General features: G+C 42.6%; 1 protein-coding gene across 6 annotated transcripts in view; it reads right to left on the bottom strand.

Moving 5' to 3' along the window:
* Positions 1-22,881, bottom strand: part of HTR7 (5-hydroxytryptamine receptor 7) — a 98,783-nt gene that overhangs the window by 16,085 nt on the left and 59,817 nt on the right. For 4 of the 6 annotated variants that reach the window (XR_007460758.1, XR_007460759.1, XM_049645400.1 and 1 more), the window contains exon 2: positions 5,938-6,696. Coding sequence is in view for 4 of the 6 variants with exons in the window: in XM_049645400.1 (XP_049501357.1) it covers positions 5,938-6,696 (759 nt within the window). In the remaining 2 variants the exon portion in view is untranslated. Of the gene's footprint in view, positions 1-5,932; positions 6,697-22,881 lie in introns of all 6 variants that reach the window. The other 2 variants (XM_049645401.1, XM_049645402.1) reach the window with 1 other exon arrangement.

Raw genomic sequence — 22,881 nt, forward strand, 5'->3', positions numbered from 1 at the left:
CCACACTCCCCTAACTCTTTACCTTCAAAGGACTCAACTTACTGAACACCACATGTGAGCTTGAGACCTAAGTCTATCGGGGTTGTGGGGACTGGCCCTGCACCCCTGGGCTTTGCCTCCCCATCTCATCGACAGTGCTACTCTCACTTGGTTCTCAAAACTGGGCAGATGGGTTTGCCTGGTGGCAGGCTCAGTTTCTCCAGAAGACACCGTCTCTTGCTTTGTCCGTCACCTCACGGAATGGTGCCTGAAGAGAAGCGCCACACTTCAGCTCAAACCCGCAGCCCTAGGCTCCTGGGTTTGTGGGGACAGGCACCGGAGACAGGCCGTGTCCCTGATAATGCTCTGCGCCTATTCTTGGCCTGGGGCCTCGGCTGGTTCTCCGCACAGAGGGCAGACTGCACTTCTCTGCAGCTCAGCGCAGCTCGGCTCACATCGGTTCGGGAAACGGACCGAATCCCTCCAGTCCTCAAGCCGTAGCACCATCTCCCAGGCCCCCCTTCCCTCGCCACCCGCCTACCAGCCAACTACCAAATGTTCAGACATCCTTGGCCTCTTTCCTGTGTCAATACCCCCCTTCTCATGTGGGCCCTTGTGGCAGGAGACCTCACGTCCATATTGGTCTCTTAACCCATCTCCCGTCCCCTATTGTGAAACGCCATCTACACTGCAGTCCTGCTCTCACTCCTGTTCAAAAGCCTTCATCTCACCTCCTACCCGCCTGGACCTCCGTGCTGACTCTACCCAGCTTCCAGGTAGTGCTGAAGACCTGCCCCAGTTTCCTTATCTACCTCCCTCCACATCTGTGCCCCTGTGTCTACACTGTCCCGTCTGCTATGAGTAGACTCAGCCCTACTTTCACCCCTGCCATTCCTTCTTGTTAAATTCCTGCTCTTTATTCAAGGCCCACTCCAACTACCACCTCTTTCAGGATTTCTCTCTAAAACATTCCCCCAAGGCTTATTTTTCTTGTATACCCATTTGTACCGTTTGATGTTATTTGGTGCAGTGTGTATCTACTCAGAAAACAAAACAGTATGTTAGAAAAAGCATGAGAGGCCAATTGCCCGCCTTTCCTATTTTAATTTTTTTTAAATGCTTGTTTCTTTTTTGAGAGAGAGAGAGAAAGACCGAGCACGAGCGGGGGAGGGGCAGAGAGAGGGAGACACAGAATTTGAAGCAGGTTCCAGGCTCTGCGCTGTCAGCACAGAGCCCAAAGCGGGGCTCGAACTCATAGACTGCGAGATCATGACCCGAGCCCGAGGCGGATGCTTTTTTTTTTTTTTTTTTTTTTTTTTTATTTTATTTTATTTTATTTTATTTTATTTTTTTAATTTTTTTTTCAACGTTTTTTATTTTATTTTTGGGACAGAGAGAGACAGAGCATGAACAGGGGAGGGGCAGAGAGAGAGGGAGACACAGAATCGGAAACAGGCTCCAGGCTCCGAGCCATCGGCCCAGAGCCTGACGCGGGGCTCGAACTCACGGACCGCGAGATCATGACCTGGCTGAAGTCGGACGCTTAACCGACTGCGCCACCCAGGCGCCCCCGGAGTCGGATGCTTAACCGACTAAGCCACCCAGGCACCCCATTGCCTTTCCTATTTTAAAGAGATATTGCAAAGTTAAAATGCAGGTCGCTGCCAAAGCATGACACAAACAAACTGTTATTATTACTAACTGATGATTTAATAAAGAGCCAAATTATAGTTAGTCAATGATGAGGAAACTACTACCATGGGGGTGGGGAGGGAATCCCCGAAACAGCAAACTTTTTGTTCATTTCTGCCATTAAGGCGACGTCCCACCACAGAAACCCAGAATTTCAGGGCCTTCCAGTTTCCACTAGGATCCATTTTGTTGTTTTGTTGTTTTGTTGTTGTTTGGTTTTTGTTTTTGTTTTTATCACTGGTTTCCATAAAGAAAAAGCAGAATCACCCTGAACTCCAAAGCCGCAGCGCCAAGCGTGGGGCAGCAGAGACAGAATTCGTAACAGGAACCCAAGATTATTCTGCTATCGCTCACTGCTGAAATCAACAGGATTATAAAAGTCTGTTTTGAAGAGAAAGACACTCTGATCACCAAGGAGAAGAAGGGAGAGGGGAAGGAAGAGCTACGTCAGCACAACTCCGTGAAATTCCTTTATATGGAAGTATTTCATACATTGCTTTTCCATATAGTTCACCATAATGGTGTCTAAGAACCAAAGCTGTCACAATGTGACACGTAAAAATAATTGACGGCGATTCAAAGCAAATCCATAGATAAGGTTGTCAAATTAAAAAGAAAAACAAAAGGATCCCTGCTTGTGTCACAGTATCACACTTGGTTTTGTATAACCAGATTCGAACACTTGTGAAAAGGGGACAAAGGTTATAATTTAGAAGTGAATTAAAATTACCAGTGAGGCACACAGAGCTTTTCTCTCTATCCACTCCCTCCATCAGATTCCCTACTGCCTGTTGGACTCCTGAGTCTTTCGTTACACTGACCAAGAAAACGGGAAGAAATGGGTAGATATCTGGAAAGAGCAATACACAATCTAGTAGACTGTTTACACCGAGAAGGAAGAAAACTATTATGTGGGGGGAAAAAAAAGAGCCAAGAAGGCAGAGTTAGAATGAGAGTAGAACCCAAGCAGCCAGAGAAAGAAGAAAGGGCTGGAGAGACTGGAGGGAGGAACCTTGAGTCCACAGGCTGGCCAACAAGTGTAGGTGCTGAATAGAAAGGCAGGGGGTGGAGAGAGGATCCTGAGAAGGTTTGCTGTGAGCTATGGATTTGACACTAATTGTTGTTCCAGAAACTCCAGGAGAGTTATGAGTTGTTTGGGTCATCCAGCTAGTGTGTGCCTGAGCACAAGCATGCAGTGTGGACTGCACGCGTTACTGGTCTCTTACTGGTTACTAGTTACTAGTCTCTGGTTACTAGTCTCTTACTAAACACCACCGCCACATCTCCTGCCACCCTGGCCCACCGGACTATGAGCTTCCAGAAGCAAGGCCCGCTCACTTCCTCATCTTTCCATCCCCCGACGTGCCTGGCATCATGCCTTGCACAGAACAGGCCTCAAATGTTTCTGGAGAAAACCAGCCACTGGAGAGACTTTACTTCCAGCCTCCACCTTCTGACTCATCTCACCTTGTGTCCCTGGATCAGTCTGTCACTTTGATGATTCCCATTCTCCTATTTACAGAGATTCAGTCAAGAGCTCACGGCTGTCCACACTAGGGCTTTGCAACGTCAGCATTACAGAATCGACGGTGGGGTAATTCTTTGCTGAGGGAGGCTGCCCTTGCATTCCATGATGTTTAGCAGCATCCCACTAGAGGCCAGTAGGCCCTACCCTCCCCCAACTGTGACAACCAAAAATGTCTCTAGACACTGTCAAGTGTCCCTTGGGGGCAAAACCAACTCTGGTTGAGAACCACTTGTCTACACTAAGACCCCAAATTCCTGGGGCCAGAATGGAAGAGCCTTCATAATTTCATCTCATGCTACCTTTGAGTTGTCATCTCCAAATCTTGCCCCACCCCAGTGCTCAGCATCAGCCAGACTGTCCTTTGCATAAGGTCCCACACTGCTGCCTTTACATTTCTACTCTCCTTTAGCTATAAATGCTTGATTACTTTCAGAGACATACATGAGACCACATCCTCCAAGGTCTTCCCTGGTCAGGGTTAAGGTGAGCTCTGAGTTATGTTCCTCTGCTTTGAATCCCATAGCTTTTCCTGTTGCCACCTTTCTGTCGTTCTTACTACAAACAGGATGAGTGTGCATATGTGTATGTTTATGTTTGGTCTGTCCAATAGAAATATACACAGGATGGGAAAGATCATGCATTTTCTACATCCTTCTCAATGTATGGCAGAGTTGTAAGCAAGAACTTAAAAAGGAGCCTTCACACATTGGGTGGACTAGAAAGCTGCCTGGTATAGATTCTTTCAATCAGCAGCTATTCCAACTCTCTTATTAGAAATTTCCTGAAGTTGGGGCACCTGGGTGACTCGGTCAGTTGAGTGTCCAACACTTGATTTTGGGTCAGGTCACGATCTCATAGTTAGTGAGATCGAGCCCCACATCGGGCTGAGCACTGATAGTGCGGGGCCTGCTTGGGATTCTCTCTCTCCCTCTCTCTCTCTGCCCCACTTCCCTCTCAAAATAAATAAATAAACTTAAAAAAAAAAAAGTCCTGAAGTTAACGGATATTTAGGCCAATTATTCCAAATGATTTTCAGATTCTATAATTATAAATAAAATCAATAACACCAAATCAAACAGAGAGAGATGTAATGAGAGGATAGTGATTTTTCTTAGACCAGGGGACAGCAAACTATGACCTGTGGGCCAAATTCACCTGGCTGCCTGTTTTTGTAAATAAAGTTTTACTGGTACAGGACCGTGCTCATTTGGTTACTTATGTCTATGACTGCTCTCTCACAACAAAGGCAGAGATGAGTAGTTTCAAGAGACCTACAGCTGGCAAAGCCTGACCTACTTACCATCTTTTTCACAGTAAAAGTTCACTGACCCCTGTCTTAGACTAACAGGAAAACAATATCCAAGCCTCCATAAAAAGCTATGGACCCAGAGGCAAGTATGTTCTGTTGGTGAAGTCAGAGAACAGTGGAGCTCCTAGAAGTTTTTAGTCATTGGTGGTAGAGTTGGCGGTGGGTGGCGGGGGGCAGTGGGGGGGGGGGCTGTATGCTAGGTTTGGAGCCTCTGGCACTTTGGTGTCCTCCTGGAGCGGGGCTGCTCCCCTGAGACAGCTGGGAGCAGGAAGGTATCCTTTGCCATGGTTGTTACACATGCTCATATGTGTATATGTTGTCACACGTATTACATAAAGGAATGTAATATATGAAGAGTTCATGGAAGTCAGATTAAGATGATGCACTAGCTCACTGGGGGGCCACCTTAGTCTCCAGCTCTGTTACCTCGTCTGCCAAATGAAGGGCGTGGACAAGATGGCCACGGCGGCCCACGGTTCTCTGGCTGCTCCCTCCCTCCGGGTCGGGTGAAAAGTAGCACCTCCTATTCTCCTGTCCAACACTGCTCTGCTCTCTCTCTCTCACCAGTACCTTCCGTCCTCTCATCCCAATTTCTTCTCCCCCCCAAACAGCTTTCCCACAGGAGGACGTGGCCACTGCCTCAAATTTAAAGCAAAATCGGGTGTGGCCAGCTGAGCGCCCTAAAGAACTCTCCTGTCTCCTTCCTGCTTTACGATGCCAAACCCACCAGGTGCGGGCTGCGCAGGGAACACCCACCTCCTTGTCACCGCTGGCCCTGTGCAAATCCCCTTTCAGATCCCAGCACCTACTGCAATGGCTCCTGGGAAGGTCACCGAGGCCTCCTAGACAGACTCAGCAACGTTATGGGTTCTCTCCTCCCCCGAAAGGTGGGCAACGCTTCCTAAAAGCTCTGCAGGCTTTCAAGACTCGGCCTCATCCTGGCACGTCCCCATGCTGACCGCTCTCCTTTGTCCCAGGCTGCTTCCTTTTAGCCTGTATGAATTTGCTCCCTTTCTCAAACGACTTTATCAGCCAAGGATGAGGTCATCAAAACAGCTTTACTGGATGGAAGAGGAACAGCAGTGAAAGCAATAGTGTTTCAAGGATGGGAGATCCGGGACACGATCTGGATGTCGTTGATGGGAAAAGGATGGGACACAGCACCTTCCTTGTCCCATCACACCGACTGCAATTCGTCAACAGATCAGTCCTGTCCTCCAGTCCCGCAAAGTACCCGACTTTGGCTTTGGGGATTGGGAATTCTGTTGGGCGGAGGACTGGAGTTCACGGCATTCGCAATTCTGACCCGATCTGCTTGGTAGAACATCAGCTAGCCCTCTGGGATACGCTTCAAGAAGTTCCATGAAAGGGGTTGGGGGGGGGGGGGGGGGGGGGGGGGGGAAAGGAAAACAGTGATAAACGACCTTACAGCACAAACTCGGGTCTCTCCGGCCTCTCGGCGAGCTTCAGGGCCTCATGCATGCCTGCGGCCGAGAGCTTGCGGTTGATATTCCGGTACTGGCACTGGAGCAGGCTGCGGTAGGTGGTCCTCAGGTCCCGGTTGAAGAAGGCATATATAAAAGGGTTAATGAGGGAGTTTGCATAGCCCAGCCACAGAAATGTCCTCTCCACCCACAGCGGGATGCAGCTGCAGGCGGTGCCGCAGATGAAGGGTCTGGCCGTCGAGAGGAGGAAAAAGGGCAGCCAGCACACGGTGAAAGCCCCGACGATGATCCCCAAGGTGGTGGCCGCTTTCTGCTCCCTCTTAAAGATGGAGATGTTTTTCCTCTCGTGTTTGAGGAGTCTCGAAAGGTTGGCACACTCCTCCACCTCCTTCTGGAGCTTCACCATGCCGTTCAGGGAGATGATGCTGTCGGGCTCCTCGGGGCGAGGGAAGCCGGGGAACTTGTGCTTGGCGGCGCTCTTGCGGGCGGCCTTGTAAATCCGGTAGTACATGAACAGCATGACCGACATGGGGATATAAAATGCCACTGCCGTGGAGTAGATGGTGTAGCCAAAGTCCTGGCTGATCAAGCACACCTTGTCATCGTTGACGTTCTTAGCCCATCCGAAGAGCGGCGGTAACGTGATGGAGGCAGAAAGAAGCCAGACGGAGAGAATCATTTTGGCCATGCACTTCCCATTCTGCCTCACCGGGTACGTGAGCGGCCTCGTGATCCCAAGGTACCTAGGTGAGAAATGGAAAGCGGACATGTGACCCTGGGATCCCACCTGAGCAGCGAGAAGCACGACCGGCCAGGTGTTAGGCTTTACACCCGGCAGTCCATTCCTCAGGACAGCCCTTCGAGGCAGGCACCATTATTCCCATTTTACAGAGAGGCAAACTAAGGCTCTGAGATGTTACCTACTTCTTTCCAGGTCACAATTAGCCCGAGGTACTGCCAGGGGTCAGCGTGGGAGCCCTCTATGATGCCAGGCCATGCTCTCCTTATCCTTTGCAGCCTACTCCACACAGTCAATGAACTAAAGATTAAACATCTGCCCTCCCCCCGCCCCACTGCCACCAAAATCAGCTGGGAACAAAATGTCAAGTCTGACGTGGGATGTTGTGACACATCCTCACAAATTAACCAAGGTCTACCACACTCTGATAGTATACACCCACTGATCTCCTGGGTTGTCTTAATTCACACAGGCTTTTAATTCATTTTAAGTTCCCCTTTGCACTGTAGCAAAAGCATTTCCTAAGGATCACAGAGATTTGTGAGATATTAAGGAAATCCTAGGGTTTTGGAATGCAAAGCAGCAACTGATCATTTTTTATGCCCAGAAAATTCTCACACAAGAGTAATTTCAGAAGAACAATCTATAAAATAAAAACAGCCTACCTCGTCTCTCCTCTCCTGAGAAGGATCACAAAAAAGGGGCACAATTCTGAAAAATATGAGGTAAAGCCAACGTTTTTTCTGTGCTTAGTTCTAGATAGAGAATAAATATTTCTCCGTCTCCGTTATCAAGGATTTCCAATGCAAAAGAGACTCAGCAAACAGAAAACATACACAGCAAGATGTTTTACCAAATGTTTAATGGTTTTCAGCTTTCCAAATTCGTTTTCTTCTCTGTATTTAATGGTCTTAGCTTCTATTTGGAGGAGGATGCCAAGAGCCCGTAAGAAGCCAAGACAGGTAAAAGCTGATCATTTTGTTGGTTTTTTATTTCATGGATGTATGTTAAAGATGCACTCTTCACACATGAAAAGGAAGGGTACAGAGTCCCCCAACTTACCAACAGGTTATTTTCTGAAAGTCTCTCAGTTGGTAGGTTGAAATTTTAAAAATAATTGTTTTGTGCTAGACATAGCCTCATGTGTTTTGCTTACATTACCCCACAAAAGTCGAAATCATGCTTTCCCAATGAAAATTAGCATCACTGCAGCACTTATAACAAGTTAAAACGGAAACATCAGTAAAGAGGAATCGGCCATATTTGCTTGTTTGTCGAGAGTATTTATTCACTCCTCCACAAATATCAATCGAGCTCTTTCCATATGCCAGGTGCTGTCTTCAAAGTTGGGGATACGGCAGTGAATAAAAGAGACAAAAATCTTGAATGCACTTGGGGAAATAATGTTGGGTTGAACGGGAGGACTGAGCTTCGTGGTAATATTGAAGGGACCTCCTGATTCTTTCCAAGGATTCGGGTGTTACTGGCATGGCTTCTTCATTTCACAACCTCTAGGTCCCCTTCCCTGATAAAGCTAACCCACAAGCAGTATCCCTAGGCTTATCAGGCAATGTTAGGACTAAGTTTTGGCTCTCAAACAGAATGAAGGACGAGAAAGATGGAGGTTTTCCTGAGAATGCAAGAATTAGAGCTGCAAAGGAGGGAAAGAGAAAATGAGGCAGGAAGTAGGCAGCAAGGGAGGAAGAGGGGAAAGAGAGAGCAAGGAAGGGAAATGTGGAGTAGACTGTGCCATTTTGGAATTATCTGAAATTATCTGAGTTTTAAGCTGTGGAGAAAAACTTTAAGACGATAAAAAATAAAAATAAAAAAAGGTAGATGAGGAAACCCCTGAAGAAAGGTGTTGGAACCAATTTCTCTGGTTCAGGTTTTTCCTGCTGCAACTGCTTTGCAGACCTCTGTTTTCATATCTCATATTTGCTCTCTAACAACTCCTGTGGATGTAGCCTTTTGGCTTCTTCCTTGTTTCCCCACTGCCCCGGCAAGCCTTTGCCAGGACTTGGATTTTGATTTGATTATCTTCTCTCTTTGCCTGTAGCCACAGGCAGAAGCTGCTTGTTTCCAAGCCTGGATCTAGCCAACCCAGGCAGGAGGTGCAACAGGAGACCAGTTCCTACAGTTCCCCAGGTGGCCACCAGATGGCACTGTCAGACCATCTTACACCTACTTGGGGGGGGGCGGGGAGGGGGTTGGGATGTGGGTAGTTAGGGCAGGTAGGTGTCTACCAGAAGGAGGAAGTAGGATCACTCTCAACAAGAAAAGTTATATTTTATTTGTGGGGTCATATAAAATATTAGCAAGCCTGGAATTCACAGCCTCGTAGACTCCTATTCTTGAAGAAGTTGGTTCAGTTTTCCCTTCCATTCTTCCCATAGTCCTTACTTAAACACGGAATTCTATCTTCAGGCTTAATTAAATCCACCCTTTCTTCTCACATAAATAATATGGAATTCACAAAGATTGTACCTGAGAGATTGAGTACCAAGGACATCTCACAATATTAAATAATCTCATAAGCACAGCATGCTTATTCATTCTAATACACTTAGTTTGACTTATACTGCATTTCCATGATGGGGGTCAGCCCACATTTGGTCCTTCCTGGAGGTACAAATTATATTGCATAAATTCCTATTTTAGAGTCCATTCTCAAGTCATGTCCTACACTAAGGCAATTATATTTACTTTTTGAGTCTCCTGGGTACCACCTGGTGAGACTTTTGAAGGCTAAAATCCACCAAAAGATGATTTAAAAATATGTATGAGTGCTCATTAAAGTGTCTGGAAATAAAATAAATAAACAAAAGTCAGTACTTTTTAAAAAATCAATTAATAATTAGAAATATTATGAGAGGAAATAACTCTATTCAAGACAACAGTCAACTAAAATATCTAGTTAAATGTTTTAAATGCCAGAGCCTATATGAAGAACACATAAAATGCTACTGAAAGACCTAACTAAAACTAAAATTCAGTATTATAAAACTAAAAACTAAAACTCAGTATTATAAAAGTGCCAATATTCCCTCAATTCTACAACTATATATAATTTTACAAAAATATGTATACAAAGAGTATACACACACACACACACACACACACACACACACAAATACGATTATACATTAATATTGGACCACCCTACTTGAAATTTCCAGCAGGGCTTTTCTTAATTTGACCAAATGATTTTTAAGTTCATCAAGTAAACATGGAAAAAACAAAATCTGAAAAAGAAGAAAACTGAATGGATACTTATTCCATAAAAAAAAAAAAAAAAAAAAAAAAAGTATAAAGCCGGGGCAACTGGGTGGCTCAGTCTGCCTTTGGCTCAGGTCATGGTCTCAGGGTTTGTGGGTTAGAGCCCTACAATGGGCTCACTGCTGTCAGCACAGAGCCCACTTTGCATCCTCTGTCCTTCTCTCACTCTGCCCCTCCACCGTTCATGCTCTCTCTCAAAAATAAATAAAATAAGAAAGAAAATAGTGTAAAGCCACAGAAACAAAACACAGTAATAGTTATTCAGAAATAGGTCAACTGAATAGAACAGAGCCGAGAAATAGATTCAAATATATAAGGGAATAATGTAAGAAAATGAGTCACTTTAAATCAGCAGTAAATTGGGTATGTATTCTTGAAGTCTGACAACTGACTAGCAATTGGGGGTAAGTAAAAATAAAACTGGCTTATCTTTCTCCTTACTCAAAAATAAATCCCAGATGGATCAAGGATTATCATGTAAAAAAATTAAACTCTAAGGCTACTATGAGGAAATATGGGTATTTCTGCAATCCTGGAAGGAAAATCATCATTCCTAACTATGATACCAAAGCTTAAAACTACTAAGTGACACAGTAATAAATTTTGGACAAAAATTTTATATACAGAATAAGAACAAATAAGTGACATTTAGTTTAAATTAAAAATCACTGTGTGCGGAGTTAAAAGTCAAACGACAAACTTGGAGTCCAAATAAGAAAAACTCAATATTCACAGATCTCTTACAGGTCAATGAGAAACAGGCAAAACTATCCCAATAAAAATACTGAAGGGGTTTAAACAAAGAAGAAATAGGGATATCCAACAAGCACTTGGAAATATGTACAATTTCATTCAGAATCAAAGAGATGCACATTTTGAAACGATGACAGAATTTTTGGCCACTTGTCAATTTTTAAGAAAGACAAAATCCAATATTGAGAAAGTGTGAAAAAAACCACGCACTCTATCATTTTTCTAGGAGGAGTTGCGACTGAGATAACCATTCTGGAGGGCTGTCTGGGAATTGACATACATCGGCATTTACCTCTCGGCTCAGCAATCAGGCTTCCAGGAATTTAAGAATATAACTGTACAAGTGCAAAGTGATAAATGTGCAAGAATGTGAACTAAACACATAACAGAGAGGGAGAAGCTGCAGTATAAATGTCTATCAATAGGAGGTTAAATTAGGGAGTATATGCATGTATATATAGATACATGGATATATATGGATACATATATATGGATAGATATGGATAGATATGGATATATAATGTAACCACTAAAAATTATCAGGTACTATTGACTGACATGAAAGCACACAAAAGTGGATAGAAAACAATGTCTAGCCCTAAAAGACAAGTAACAAGTATTAATTTTTTTATGTAAAACTAGGTGTGTGTATGAGTGAGTGTGTGTCAGTATGTGTGTGTATACTGAGATGCCTAGAAGAAAATCTACCAACTATAAATGGCACTTTTATCTGAGTTATAGAAATTTGAGTAGTTTTAAATTTTTTCTTTTTCCTTTTTTTTTTTTTTTTTGGAAAGAGAGAGAGCGTGTGCACATGTGAGCAGGAGAGGGGCAGGGAGGGGGAGAGAGAGAGGAAGAGAGTCTCAAGCAGTCTCCACACCCAGCACAGAGACCAAAGCAGGGTTCGATCCCACCACTGTGAGATCATGACCTGAGCAGAAATCAAGAGCAGCTGAGCCACCCAGGCGCCCCTCTTTGTACTTTTCTATGCTAAATGTTTGTTAACCGTATGTAAAAGAAAGGAAGGAAGGAAGGAAGGAAGGAAGGAAGGAAGGAAAGAAAGAAAAGAAAGGAAAGAAAGAAAGAAAGAAAGAAAGAAAGAAAGAAAAAAAACATTTTGATTCTGAGAATACAATAAAACATTAAGGAGGATTCTGTGATTCCTAAGTCACCTAAGTGATTTTGACAATACAGATGACCTGGTTCATAAAATCTTTAAAAAGCTGATAATTAAATCTTAGATTGTGTTATTTGATTAACTTTCCACAAGTGTTTTATTACATTCATAAATTCACACAAAGGAAACAGAACTCACCAGCATTCGAAATCCCATAATTAGTATATAAAGTAATACTGGCATTCAAGGAAGTGTTTGTCCAAATTATACATTCATTCTCCCAAATCTTGTATAGTATAAGTCTTACTTTTGGGATGGGGGGGGGCGGTGAATGAGGCAATCTAGATTGATTCTGAATATTCCCTAATATGCATAGTTAATATTTGTCATACTACCTTTTATGAACATTTATGCTCACTGTTAATTAGAAAGCAGGGTGCTTATAAAGCCTTCAGAATTTAACTTTAAAATGCATACAAATGTGAAAATACATTAAATCTCAGAGACAAAGTCACCAAAGTATTATATAATTGAGAAATGCATGCAACTCACAATAGGGGCTCTACTAAAGAAGGGGTTTGTAGAAAAAGAGGGTTAGGGAGTTCTAATCTAGGGAGGGGGATTAGAAAGCAAATTAACTCTGCTGCCTGTCTTCCATTCTAACTGTATAGAAATTATAGATAATGGTTCTTCAATTAAACGGCTTCTGAGTTTTGCTGCTATAGAATAATAATTTAGGGGGTAAAAGAAACAGGATAGAATTACACGTCAGGGAATGTTAGGCTTAAAAAAGTTTTGCACATTGAGGACACCATTTGCATGAGAACTCTCCTCCTTACAGGTGAAATCCATAGCCTGTTTCAGTGGTTCCCAAAGTTGTCAGGATATCAGAATCACTGAGAAGTTTTTGAAACATACAGATTCCCAGATCGCCATCCATAAACTCTTTGTTTTTAATTTTTTAAAAGTTTATTTATTTTTTGGGGGGGGGAGGGGCAGGGAGATAGAGGAAAACACAGAATCTGAAACAGGCTCCAGACTCTGAGCTGTCAGCACAGAGCCTGACCTGGGGCTCAGACTCTGAAAGGGGAGATCATGACCTGAGCGGAAGTCAAACACTTAACCGACTGAGCCACCCAGGTGCCCAACACAGATTCTCTTTCAAGAAGGTCTGGAGGCCCAAGGCTTTTTTGTATTTAGGGCTGTTCTGTTCTTTATCCCCCCTACTGCTCTCAGAGTAGCCTACCCTTGTTCAAGTACAGATTCACTCTTGTGTGAAGGACTTTACTTTCGCTTTACATATTTCACCTTAATGGTTTGCTTCCAGTTTGGCCCAGCAAGACATCATGGATCACATCTCCACTATCCCAGCTGTTACTTCTGTCTCCCAGTTGTGTGCTACATGAAAGTGAGATAAGCATGGTTTTTATGTCTTAATGAACTTGTAGATTTTTTCAAATGCACAGTATATAGCAGGGTTTTGTAAACCTTTCTGACAATAAGAAATAAGAACAAATATTTCTTATAAGAAATATATTTTCCACAGTCACTCAGTACACAGAGACTTACGTATACAAATAAGAAATTGAGGCATACATATGTATACATACGTAGGTATGCAGACATAGACCTGCATATGTTTGTATATGAAATTTGAAACAAAAATTTCACAATAGCAACTTACCATTATAATTTGCAATTCACCCTCTTCCATGCTATTCTACTTCAGATTTTTCCAATGTTGGTCTTAATGCACTCAACTGATTTCATGACCCAATAATAGATAATGACCCAAAGTTTAGTAATTACTGGCCTTCGACAGACATACGGAAAGGCGTTAAATATCACAAGTCATCAGGGGAAATGGAAATTAAAACTCACTGAGATACCACCAGCACCCATCAGAATGGTGACAATTAAAAATGATGATGACAATGATGGTAAAAATTGCAGCGCTAAGAGTTTTGTGAAGACAGGAAGCAACTGTCATTCTCCTACATTGCTGGTGGGCATATAAATTGATGCAGTAACTTTGGGAAGCTAATTTTTTAACATGTATTAAAGCTGATTTTAATCACACATAAATATATATATATATATATATATATATATGTATATATAGGTTATACATAAAGCTTATATATATATGTGTGTGTGATATATATAATCTCCAGCAATTCTTCTAAGTATACTATGAACATTCATCAAAACACCAAAATACCTGCATAAGAATGTTCATAGCAGCACTAATGATAAGAGCCCCAAATGAAACCAACCCATTCCACAGGAATAAAATAAGTACAATTCTACAATAGTACAATGGGTATGTAAATTGTGGTATATTTATGCAATAAATTCTATAAAACAACAAGAGTGAACCAACCAACTACTGCTTAATGCACCAACATGAATATTGAGCTAAAATATGCACAAACATAATATTGAGCTAAAACAGCGAGAAAAAAAAAAAAAGGAACACAATTTCAAAAAAAAGGCAAAACTCACCTATAGTACTAGACACGAGAATAGTGGTTACCTTGAGGGGATGGGAGATGTTAATGAGTAAAAGGGAGCCTAAGGAAAATTTAGAGTTCTGGAAATGTTCTACTTCTTTATCTGGGTGTGTTACATAAATACATCCACTCTGTAGAAATTAAGTGAGCTGTGTATCATGATTCTGCAGTGTTGGGAATATAAATAAATAAGGTTAACATTAAAAATTAAAAGTAAAATTTTAAGATCACATCAAACTTACCATTTGCCATTAACCTACATGTTGACCTGTTTTCTAAACTGCTGTTATAATGGGGTTCCACTACACTTTTAAACCATTTTCATCAGTGTTTCCAGGCTGTAATTACAGTCAGGACCAGTAAACATTCTAGATTCTGGATTCCCCCTTGTGGCCTCAGTATTGAGGAAGAAAACTGGGCGGAGGGGGCGGGGGGGGGGGGGGAGGAAAAAATACCAAAAACACCAATAAAATTTGGAAACGGAATAACAAAAGCTTTCTCTTTGAAAAAGTAAATTATAAGAAATGATAGTTCCCTGTAGGGAGAAAATTAGGCTTAATTAAAATAAAGCAAATCACTTAAAGCTAAAAGTACTTTTTAAAAGTTCATCTATTGTATTGGTTTGCTGTCATTACATAATTCATTACCACAAGTGAGTGGCTTAAAATAACACCAAATCAGCAGGTGTTCTCATAATTCTGTAGGTCAAAAGACTGGACACAGCTCCACTGGGTTCTCTACTCAGGGTCTCATGAGGCTGAACTCAAGGTGTCGGCTGGGGCTGAGGTGTCACGTGAAGAGAACTCTTGCAAGCGTTCATGGTCGGCAGAATTCACTTCCTGGATGCTACAAAACGCATAAAGGTTGCATCTTCAAGGCCAGCAGGAGAGCACCTGCTACATGTCTCAGTCTCTCTGATCTTTAAATCCTCTTTGCAAAGGGCTCACCTGATTAGGTCAGACCCGCTGATATTGAAGGGGAAGGAATTATACAGGGCATACACACAAGGAAAAGAGAATCTCGGGGCCATCTTACAATTCTGCCCCCCACCGATACTCAGTGATAATAGAAGCTAAGGATACAGAAAAATTTCCACCCAGTGAGCTCAAGAGAGATCTATTTACTCCTTACTCAAGCTGACACAAACCTTCCACTGAGACTAATCTTGTCTGTACTCTATTGTAAGGCAATTGTTTCCTGCTGAATTTTCCATCATTCAATGCAAAACAAAAAACAAACAAAAAACAAAAAAAACACCCCAAACATAAGTTTTCTCTTACCATCAACTCAATTTTTAGCTACCTAATATGTAACACTCTTTGTCTATCAAAAACTACCTAACGATTTTTTTATAATTACCTAAAGTCATGAAAATAAATAACGCAAGAGATTAATAGTGACCCCTGAATTATGCTTGGTGTTTAATCACTTCAGTTGTGTCTGAACTTACACTAAAGTCTGAATTTTCCCACTGAAGAATCTTATTCCTCAGAAAAAGAGAGAAATGGAAAGGTAAAGAGTGAGCCAAAATGTTACCAACAACAATAAAACAAAGGAATGGCAAAAAACTTTAGTTAAAACTTCAAAAGAGTACAGGCAGGGAAAAAATATGTATTTTGTCTTATGATAGTACTTAGTGGCTTCTAAGTGCACACCGCCCCACAGAAGCAGTATTGAAGAAAAAGGGTAAGTGAATAAACTCCTTAAATGTCTGACCAGGATTTATTTGAAGTAAATTGAGGTGACGAGGAGCCACTGTAAGGTAAAGCCATGAAAAATCATCAACAAGGGGAGCCCCGACATATCGTTCTAGCAAAGGTGAGAAGGGGCACCAAAATTTGTTATCTTTCAAGGCACTGAGGTTGAAATGGGAAATACGCCAAGGTCCATAAGGCGGGTAAATCCTTAGCATGCATAGTGGAATGTTCTCTGATAGGGACCTTTAATGAGGATGCAGAATAAAGAACAGTCCTCCACTGAGGCCTTTCCACTCAGCTGCAGTGAAGTCCAGTCCCTCCCCCTCCCCCAATCCTACACCCTCAGGCTACAGAAAAGTAGATACGATGAATAGCTTAAAGCTTAAAGCGAGGAAAATAACTGCTATCGAATGAGACAGAACATCAAGGTGAATTCAACTACATGATGTCAGAACAAACATTAAGATTTAAATAACTCACATTAAGAATGAGCCAAATGGGAAAAAAATGTTACAGCATCTATACAAACATACTACAGTAATAGCAGTGAAAGAAGAAAGCAAGAGAACACACAAAACTGTTGAAAAGCCAAATGAAAAAGAGAGCATACCCTTATATTAGAAGCAGTCTTCTTACAAACACTTTTCATTGTAAAGGACCTCAGTACAGCTGACCAAGTACAGCTGACCTTCGAACAATTCAGGGGGTAGGGGTGCTGTCCCTCCATGCCATCGAAAAGCCATATTAACTTTTGACTCTCCCAAAACTTAATTACTAATAGCCTACTGTTGACCGGAAGGCTTCCGGATAACATAAAGAGTTGATCAGCACATATTTTTTTACGTAATATGTATTATATACTGTACTCTTATAAAGTAAGCTAGAGAAAATAAAATGTTAGGAGAATCTCATAAGACAGAGAAAATACATTTACAGTATGTACTGTCTTAATTTTTAAAAACCCATGTATAAGTGGACCCATGCAGTTCAAACCAGTGTTGTTCACATATATACGTAATCACTAAAGCAGAGACTCAAAGATGAGAGGTTGAAAACAGCAGAATGAGACAGAAAAAGAGACTGTCATTAAGGAAATAAGTTGAGGTCAAAACACCACCAGTTCAGGTCTAACAGATAAATCAGAAGCAGCTAGGAATAGGATAAACACACTTGAAAAGCATATCACTGGCATGAAATGAAGGCTGAAGGTAAAATAAAACAATGCAGAGGGAAAAATTTATTCATGGAATTAGAGGGAAGGTGATAGACAAGGAGGACACACAAAGATAATACAACAGAAGGATAACTGGTGCTCCCAAAGAAACAAAAGAACCCAACAAACAAAATGACAACAACAAAATGTAAGTGGAGGTGCAAAATGTAAAAAGTACACAGGGATACAGCATAGGATATTTTCCTCAAATCCATGAAAGAGGTTAACGTCATGATCAGAGGGAGACACAACACAGCTGGAAAAAAATGGCATAGAATTATCATCAACAAGACCTAGCCAGGTAAAGTTATTGAACTTCAAGACACGGAAAGATGTGGGGCGCCCAAATGGCCCCCCAGTTAAGGGGTGGACTCTCAATTTCAGCTCAGGTCACGATTTCGCGGTTTGTGAGATGGAGCCCCACTTCGGGATCCACGCTGACAGGGCACAGAGCCTGCTTGGGAGTCTCTCTCTCCCTCTCTCTCTCTCTCTCTCTCTGCGCCTCCCCCGCTCACATTTGCACTCTCTCAAAACAAATAAATAAACTTAAAAAATAATAAAAGTAGGGGCGGTTGGGTGGCTCAGTCAGCTGGGCATCCGACTTCGGCTCAGGTCATGATCTCGCGGTCAATGAGTTCGAGCCCCACATCAGGCTCTGTGCTGACAGCTCAGAGCCTGGAACATGCTTTGGGTTCTGCCTCCCCCTCCATCTGCCCCTCCCTCACTCGCACTCTGTTCTGTCTCTCAAAAATGAGTAAACGTTTAAAAAAATTTTTTTAATAAATAAAAATAAAAATAAATAAATAAAGACATGGAAAGTCGTATGCAGGCATCTACAATGTAAAAAGAAATTAAGAATTGTCTGAAGGGAAAACAATCAGGCAGATTCAAACATCATCATTCCATAATGGAACATAACACAAAGATGTCTAGAAAGCTGTGAGTGTGCAATAACGTTATACCTGTTATTTAATGTTATAAAGTCAACAAGTAGACATTCTCAAACATGAAAGAATTTGGGGAATATGGTACCCATAAATTCATTTCGGGGGGACGGGGGATAGGACGAAATTCATCAACCAAAGGATGAGTCAAAATGAAGAGAACCAAAGGAACCATGATTATCACTGAACCTGTTTAAATGTAGAACGAACACCTGTGGGAATTATATTAGGAAAACAGAATGTGTATCTTACAAAGTCAAAATAGCAGAAGCCACAAGAATCAGGAACTGAGGAGAGTGGTGTAGGATACAGTGCTAGAAGACTGATCGCTTCAACTTTCATAGTAGGGAACAACTAACACTGTCTATAAAATTTTAACATATAGTTTATATAAATCCGACTTCTTGATGGTTGCATATTTTTGCCATTATCTTCATGTAATCTTTGAGGACTAACAGATCTAAAATTATAGCCCTTACTTCAGGTTTTTACTTCCTTCATTTTAATTTTATTTTTCTTTTAAATCCAAGTAAACTGTGTTTTAATATTTTGTTAGAATAACAGGCATAATATGATCTCCTTCTTATAATTTTTCCCTATGTCAACTTTCTGCCTCTCTGTCTGCTGAGTCAGTCAACAAGAGAGTCAGCAATCCTTCTAAGTGAATGGAATTATAAAGAGACCTCAAAACGATACTCACAAAGTGTTAGCACTTTTTTTTTTTCCTGCATCTGCACAGGGAGAGTTTAGATGATTTGCTCCTTCCTTGTGTTTTTTACAAATGCTTGAAATCTTTATGCTGAGCATACATAATTTGTACAAAATTAAATTATTTCTCTAAAATAATGAAAGGCCTTTTTTAAAAAAAAATTATGGTTTCAGCCGGTAATTTCATTCACCTGCCAGTTGGTCCTTCTTTACAGATCTCTCTATAAACTTGGCAAGTTTGGGATTAGCTGCTGATTTAGCCATACTCAATTTCTCAGAAAACTGTGCAAATTATCTTTGCACTGTAAGTTCTCATTAACTTCTTGAAATGTCAAGTACATCTTGGGAGGAAGCCAGTTCTGGGCATCTTAACAGTCTAATCTCCTAACAAGCTGTGGTGGACTACAGGGGGCTACATATTCTTTGCCACTCTGTCTTTGAGAGGTAAACTCTTCCCCTTTACTTTATTCTGGGCTAGGCTTGTGACTCATCTTTTCCAGCAGAGAGTGGGGCAAGTGACGTGTGACTTCCGAAGCTGTGCCTTACGAGATCTGTGGCTTCTGCCTTCACAGCTTGGAAACCTCCCTTTTGAAAGCCCACCACGCTGCTAGGGAAGCCCAAGCTGAGCATGTTAAGAAGGAGAGCACCGTGGAGAGGAGCACAGAGGAGGCAGACACGTGAGGAAAGCTTTCTTGGATCTTCCAGTCTGGCCCAGACAGCAGTTGGGTCCAACCAAGTAAATAAGCCCTTATGATGCCATTTTGTGTCAATGAACCACCCACATGAACTCCCGATCACAGAATTAGGAACAGTAATCAATAAAATAAAGTTACAGGGTGGTTTCTCATTCAACAACAAATAACTGAGACAGAACACCAATGCCATATTCTAATTAGCACGTGATCTCAGAAATTGTATTTGCTGACAAGCACTTCACCTCACTCTTGGCATCTGCAGCCCCTAAAAGTGAGCCACAAACACTCACTGGTGTTTGAAGCAACTCCAAAATTCATTCTACGCCTTCCTTCACTTGGACTCCAGCTTAACTGATTCATTTGTTCAATCAAAGAATGTATCCTGGGTACCTACGATACGGTAGGTACTGTTTAAGGACTGGGAATACAGTAGTGAACAAAAGAGACAAAAATCCACGAAGCTTGAATCTAAAAAACCAAACAAGTGAACAAACAAAAACAGAAACCCAAGGATAAATAGAGAGAACAAACGGGTGGTTGCCAGAGGTGGGGGGCGGGGGGGGGGGCGCACGCTGGAGGGATAGGCAAAATAGGTAAAGGGAATAAAGAGGTACACATTCTGTAACTTTTCAGGTCCGAAATAAGTAAGCCATGGGGGTGAAAAGCACAGCACGAGGAAGAAAGGCAATAATATCGCAAGATCGCTGTGCAGGGACACGTGGTGAGCACACTCATGGTGGTGAGCGTCGCCTCATGTTCCGAATTGTCCAATCGCTATGCTGTGTGCCTGAAAATAATGGGACTTGGTGTGCCAACTATACGTCAATATAAACAAACAAACAAACAAATAAGTGGAATTTAAAAAAATCTCTGAAGCTTACAACCTGGGGTGGGGCAGAGAGATCATAAATCAGTAGTCAGAATATACAATAGGTCAGAAATGGTGTAAGTGCAATGGGGAAAAACGAGGCCGGGGAGGGGAACAGAGAGTGGAGGACGGGCTGGGGGCAAGCTGCAGTCCAGGTGTGCACTGTGATCCCTGAAATGCGGTGGCAGACTGCCCAGCCTTCCTTGAAAGGCTCTCCGCTCTTCACTTGCGTGGCACCGCGGTCACTGGTTTCTCTACCTCAGGCTGCGTGGAGAAGCACCGTCCCCACATAGCGGCTAGATGACATTCAACGTCTGGATAAAAGGAAAACAGTTTACTTATTTCTGGTTTTTAAATGTTTATTTTTTATTTTTATTTTTTTTTATTTACAAAAAAAAATTTTTTTTTGACGTTTATTTATTTTTGAGACAGAGAGAGACAGAGCATGAACAGGGGAGGAGCAGAGAGAGAGGGAGACACAGAATTTGAAACAGGCTCCAGGCTCTGAGCTGTCAGCACAGAGCCCGACGCGGGGCTTGAACTCACGGACCGTGAGATCATGACCTGAGCCGAAGTCGGACGCTTAACCGACCGAGCCACCCAGGCGCCCCTTAAATGTTTATTTTTAAGAGAGAAGGACGCGTGCGCATGCAAGTCAGGTAGGGACAGAGAGAATCCCAAGCAGGCTTCACGTTGTCAGCACAGAGCCTGATGTGAGGCTTGAACCCATGAACCGTGAGATCACGACCCGAGCCGGAATCAAGAGTCGGACGCTCAACCAACTGAGCCACTCAGGTGCCCCTAAAATGAAAACAGTTTAAACCCTGCATCAGGCAGATCTGATTTGAATTCTGGCTCTGTCCTTTTTACTAGCTAGAGTACTCTGAAAAGGATACTCAGCCATCCCAAGCTTCTGCTGCCTCACATGTGACAAAGGGGGAAAGAATGGAGTCACTTTGACGGTTAATGAGAAGGTGCATGTGAAGTTTTCACACCACCCACTATCTAACAGACGCTCAAAAAATAGAGCTGACTTCCTTCCCTCAGAACCCCATTTTAAAGAAAGGAACTGGCAAATAAGCCGGCAACAGGAGTTGATCCCAAAGGAGAGGAAGAGGACTATAATACAAAGCATCTGGGAAAGGAAGAGCAGAGGGTGGTTATGCCCCACATACGAGAGCTTGGCAGGGCAGGACAGGGGTCTGTGGGACTTGTTGGTATGAGGGCTAACTGGACTCGAAGTGGGCAAGTGGCAGTATGAATAGAGAAAAGAAGACAGAAGCAGAAGGTACTATTGAAACAGAGTAGATAGCACTTAGAAAATGATTTAGCAAGGACTGGGCGGAAAACCGGACTAAGGGAAAGGAGGAGTTGAAGAAGCTCATCAGTTTTCAAGCCAGGCAGACTGGGAAGAGGGTGGGGCCATTATCTGAAATAAGCCATTCTCAGCCTACAGCAACCCACCTCTCAGCACAAGAGGTCTCTGAGACAGAAATCGAGGGGATTATCGATGACCTCTTCAGACCCAGGGGACATTGCTCTATCCGCATCATACTTGACAGCTATGCAGCCCTTAGCATGTATTCACTGGCTGCTTCTTGGAACTTCCCTTGGCTCAGTACTGACCCACTCTCCCAGCTCTCTGGCCCACTCTTGCCCAGTCTTCTTGGCTGCCTTGTCCTCTACTCTGGGGCCCTTAGGTTTTAGAATTCTTCCAGGCTGGGTCCCAACCCCACTTTCCTTCCAACTCTGTATTCCCTAGTTGTGCTCAGCCATTGCCAGTGCTTTAAAACCCTCTATTGGCTGATGATCCCAGCCCAGACTTCCCCATGGAGCTCCAGACTCACAAGTCCAGCTGCCTCCTTCACATCTCTACTTTGATTATTTCGAACCCATCTTATGCACGACTTCAACAGACTTTTTTAAACACCCTCATGGGTCTAGCACCATCTCAACGGGTCTAGTCAACACTTCCACAACCTGAGCCTCCTTCTATTTTCCCAACTTAGTGAATCCACCTAAGATTATGGTTCAGGAACCCTGGGAGTCATCCTGGACTCCTTCTCATTCGTCATTTCCCCTGCATATTGGCCCAGTCCCGCCTATTTCACCTCCTCAGTAGCTCTAAAACCTACCTACTTCTGTCTCCACTGCCACCATTCTGGAATCATTATCTTGCCATGGATTACGGCAATGGCCTCTAAATTGGCCTCTCATACCTATTCTTCTCCTTCCTAATCCAATCTCCTCCTACATCCAACATGATCTTTTCTTTTTTTAATTTTAATGTTGAATATGTAACATCTTCACATACTTAAAAAATTAAAATAAGAGTGTATACTGAGAAGTCCCTTGCTTCAAATCTTGCCCCACCCTCCTCACCCCCTATACCCTGTATGTATCAT

This window comes from Panthera uncia, chromosome D2 (assembly GCF_023721935.1).
Source record: "Panthera uncia isolate 11264 chromosome D2, Puncia_PCG_1.0, whole genome shotgun sequence".
NCBI classification, from domain to species: domain Eukaryota; kingdom Metazoa; phylum Chordata; class Mammalia; order Carnivora; family Felidae; genus Panthera; species Panthera uncia.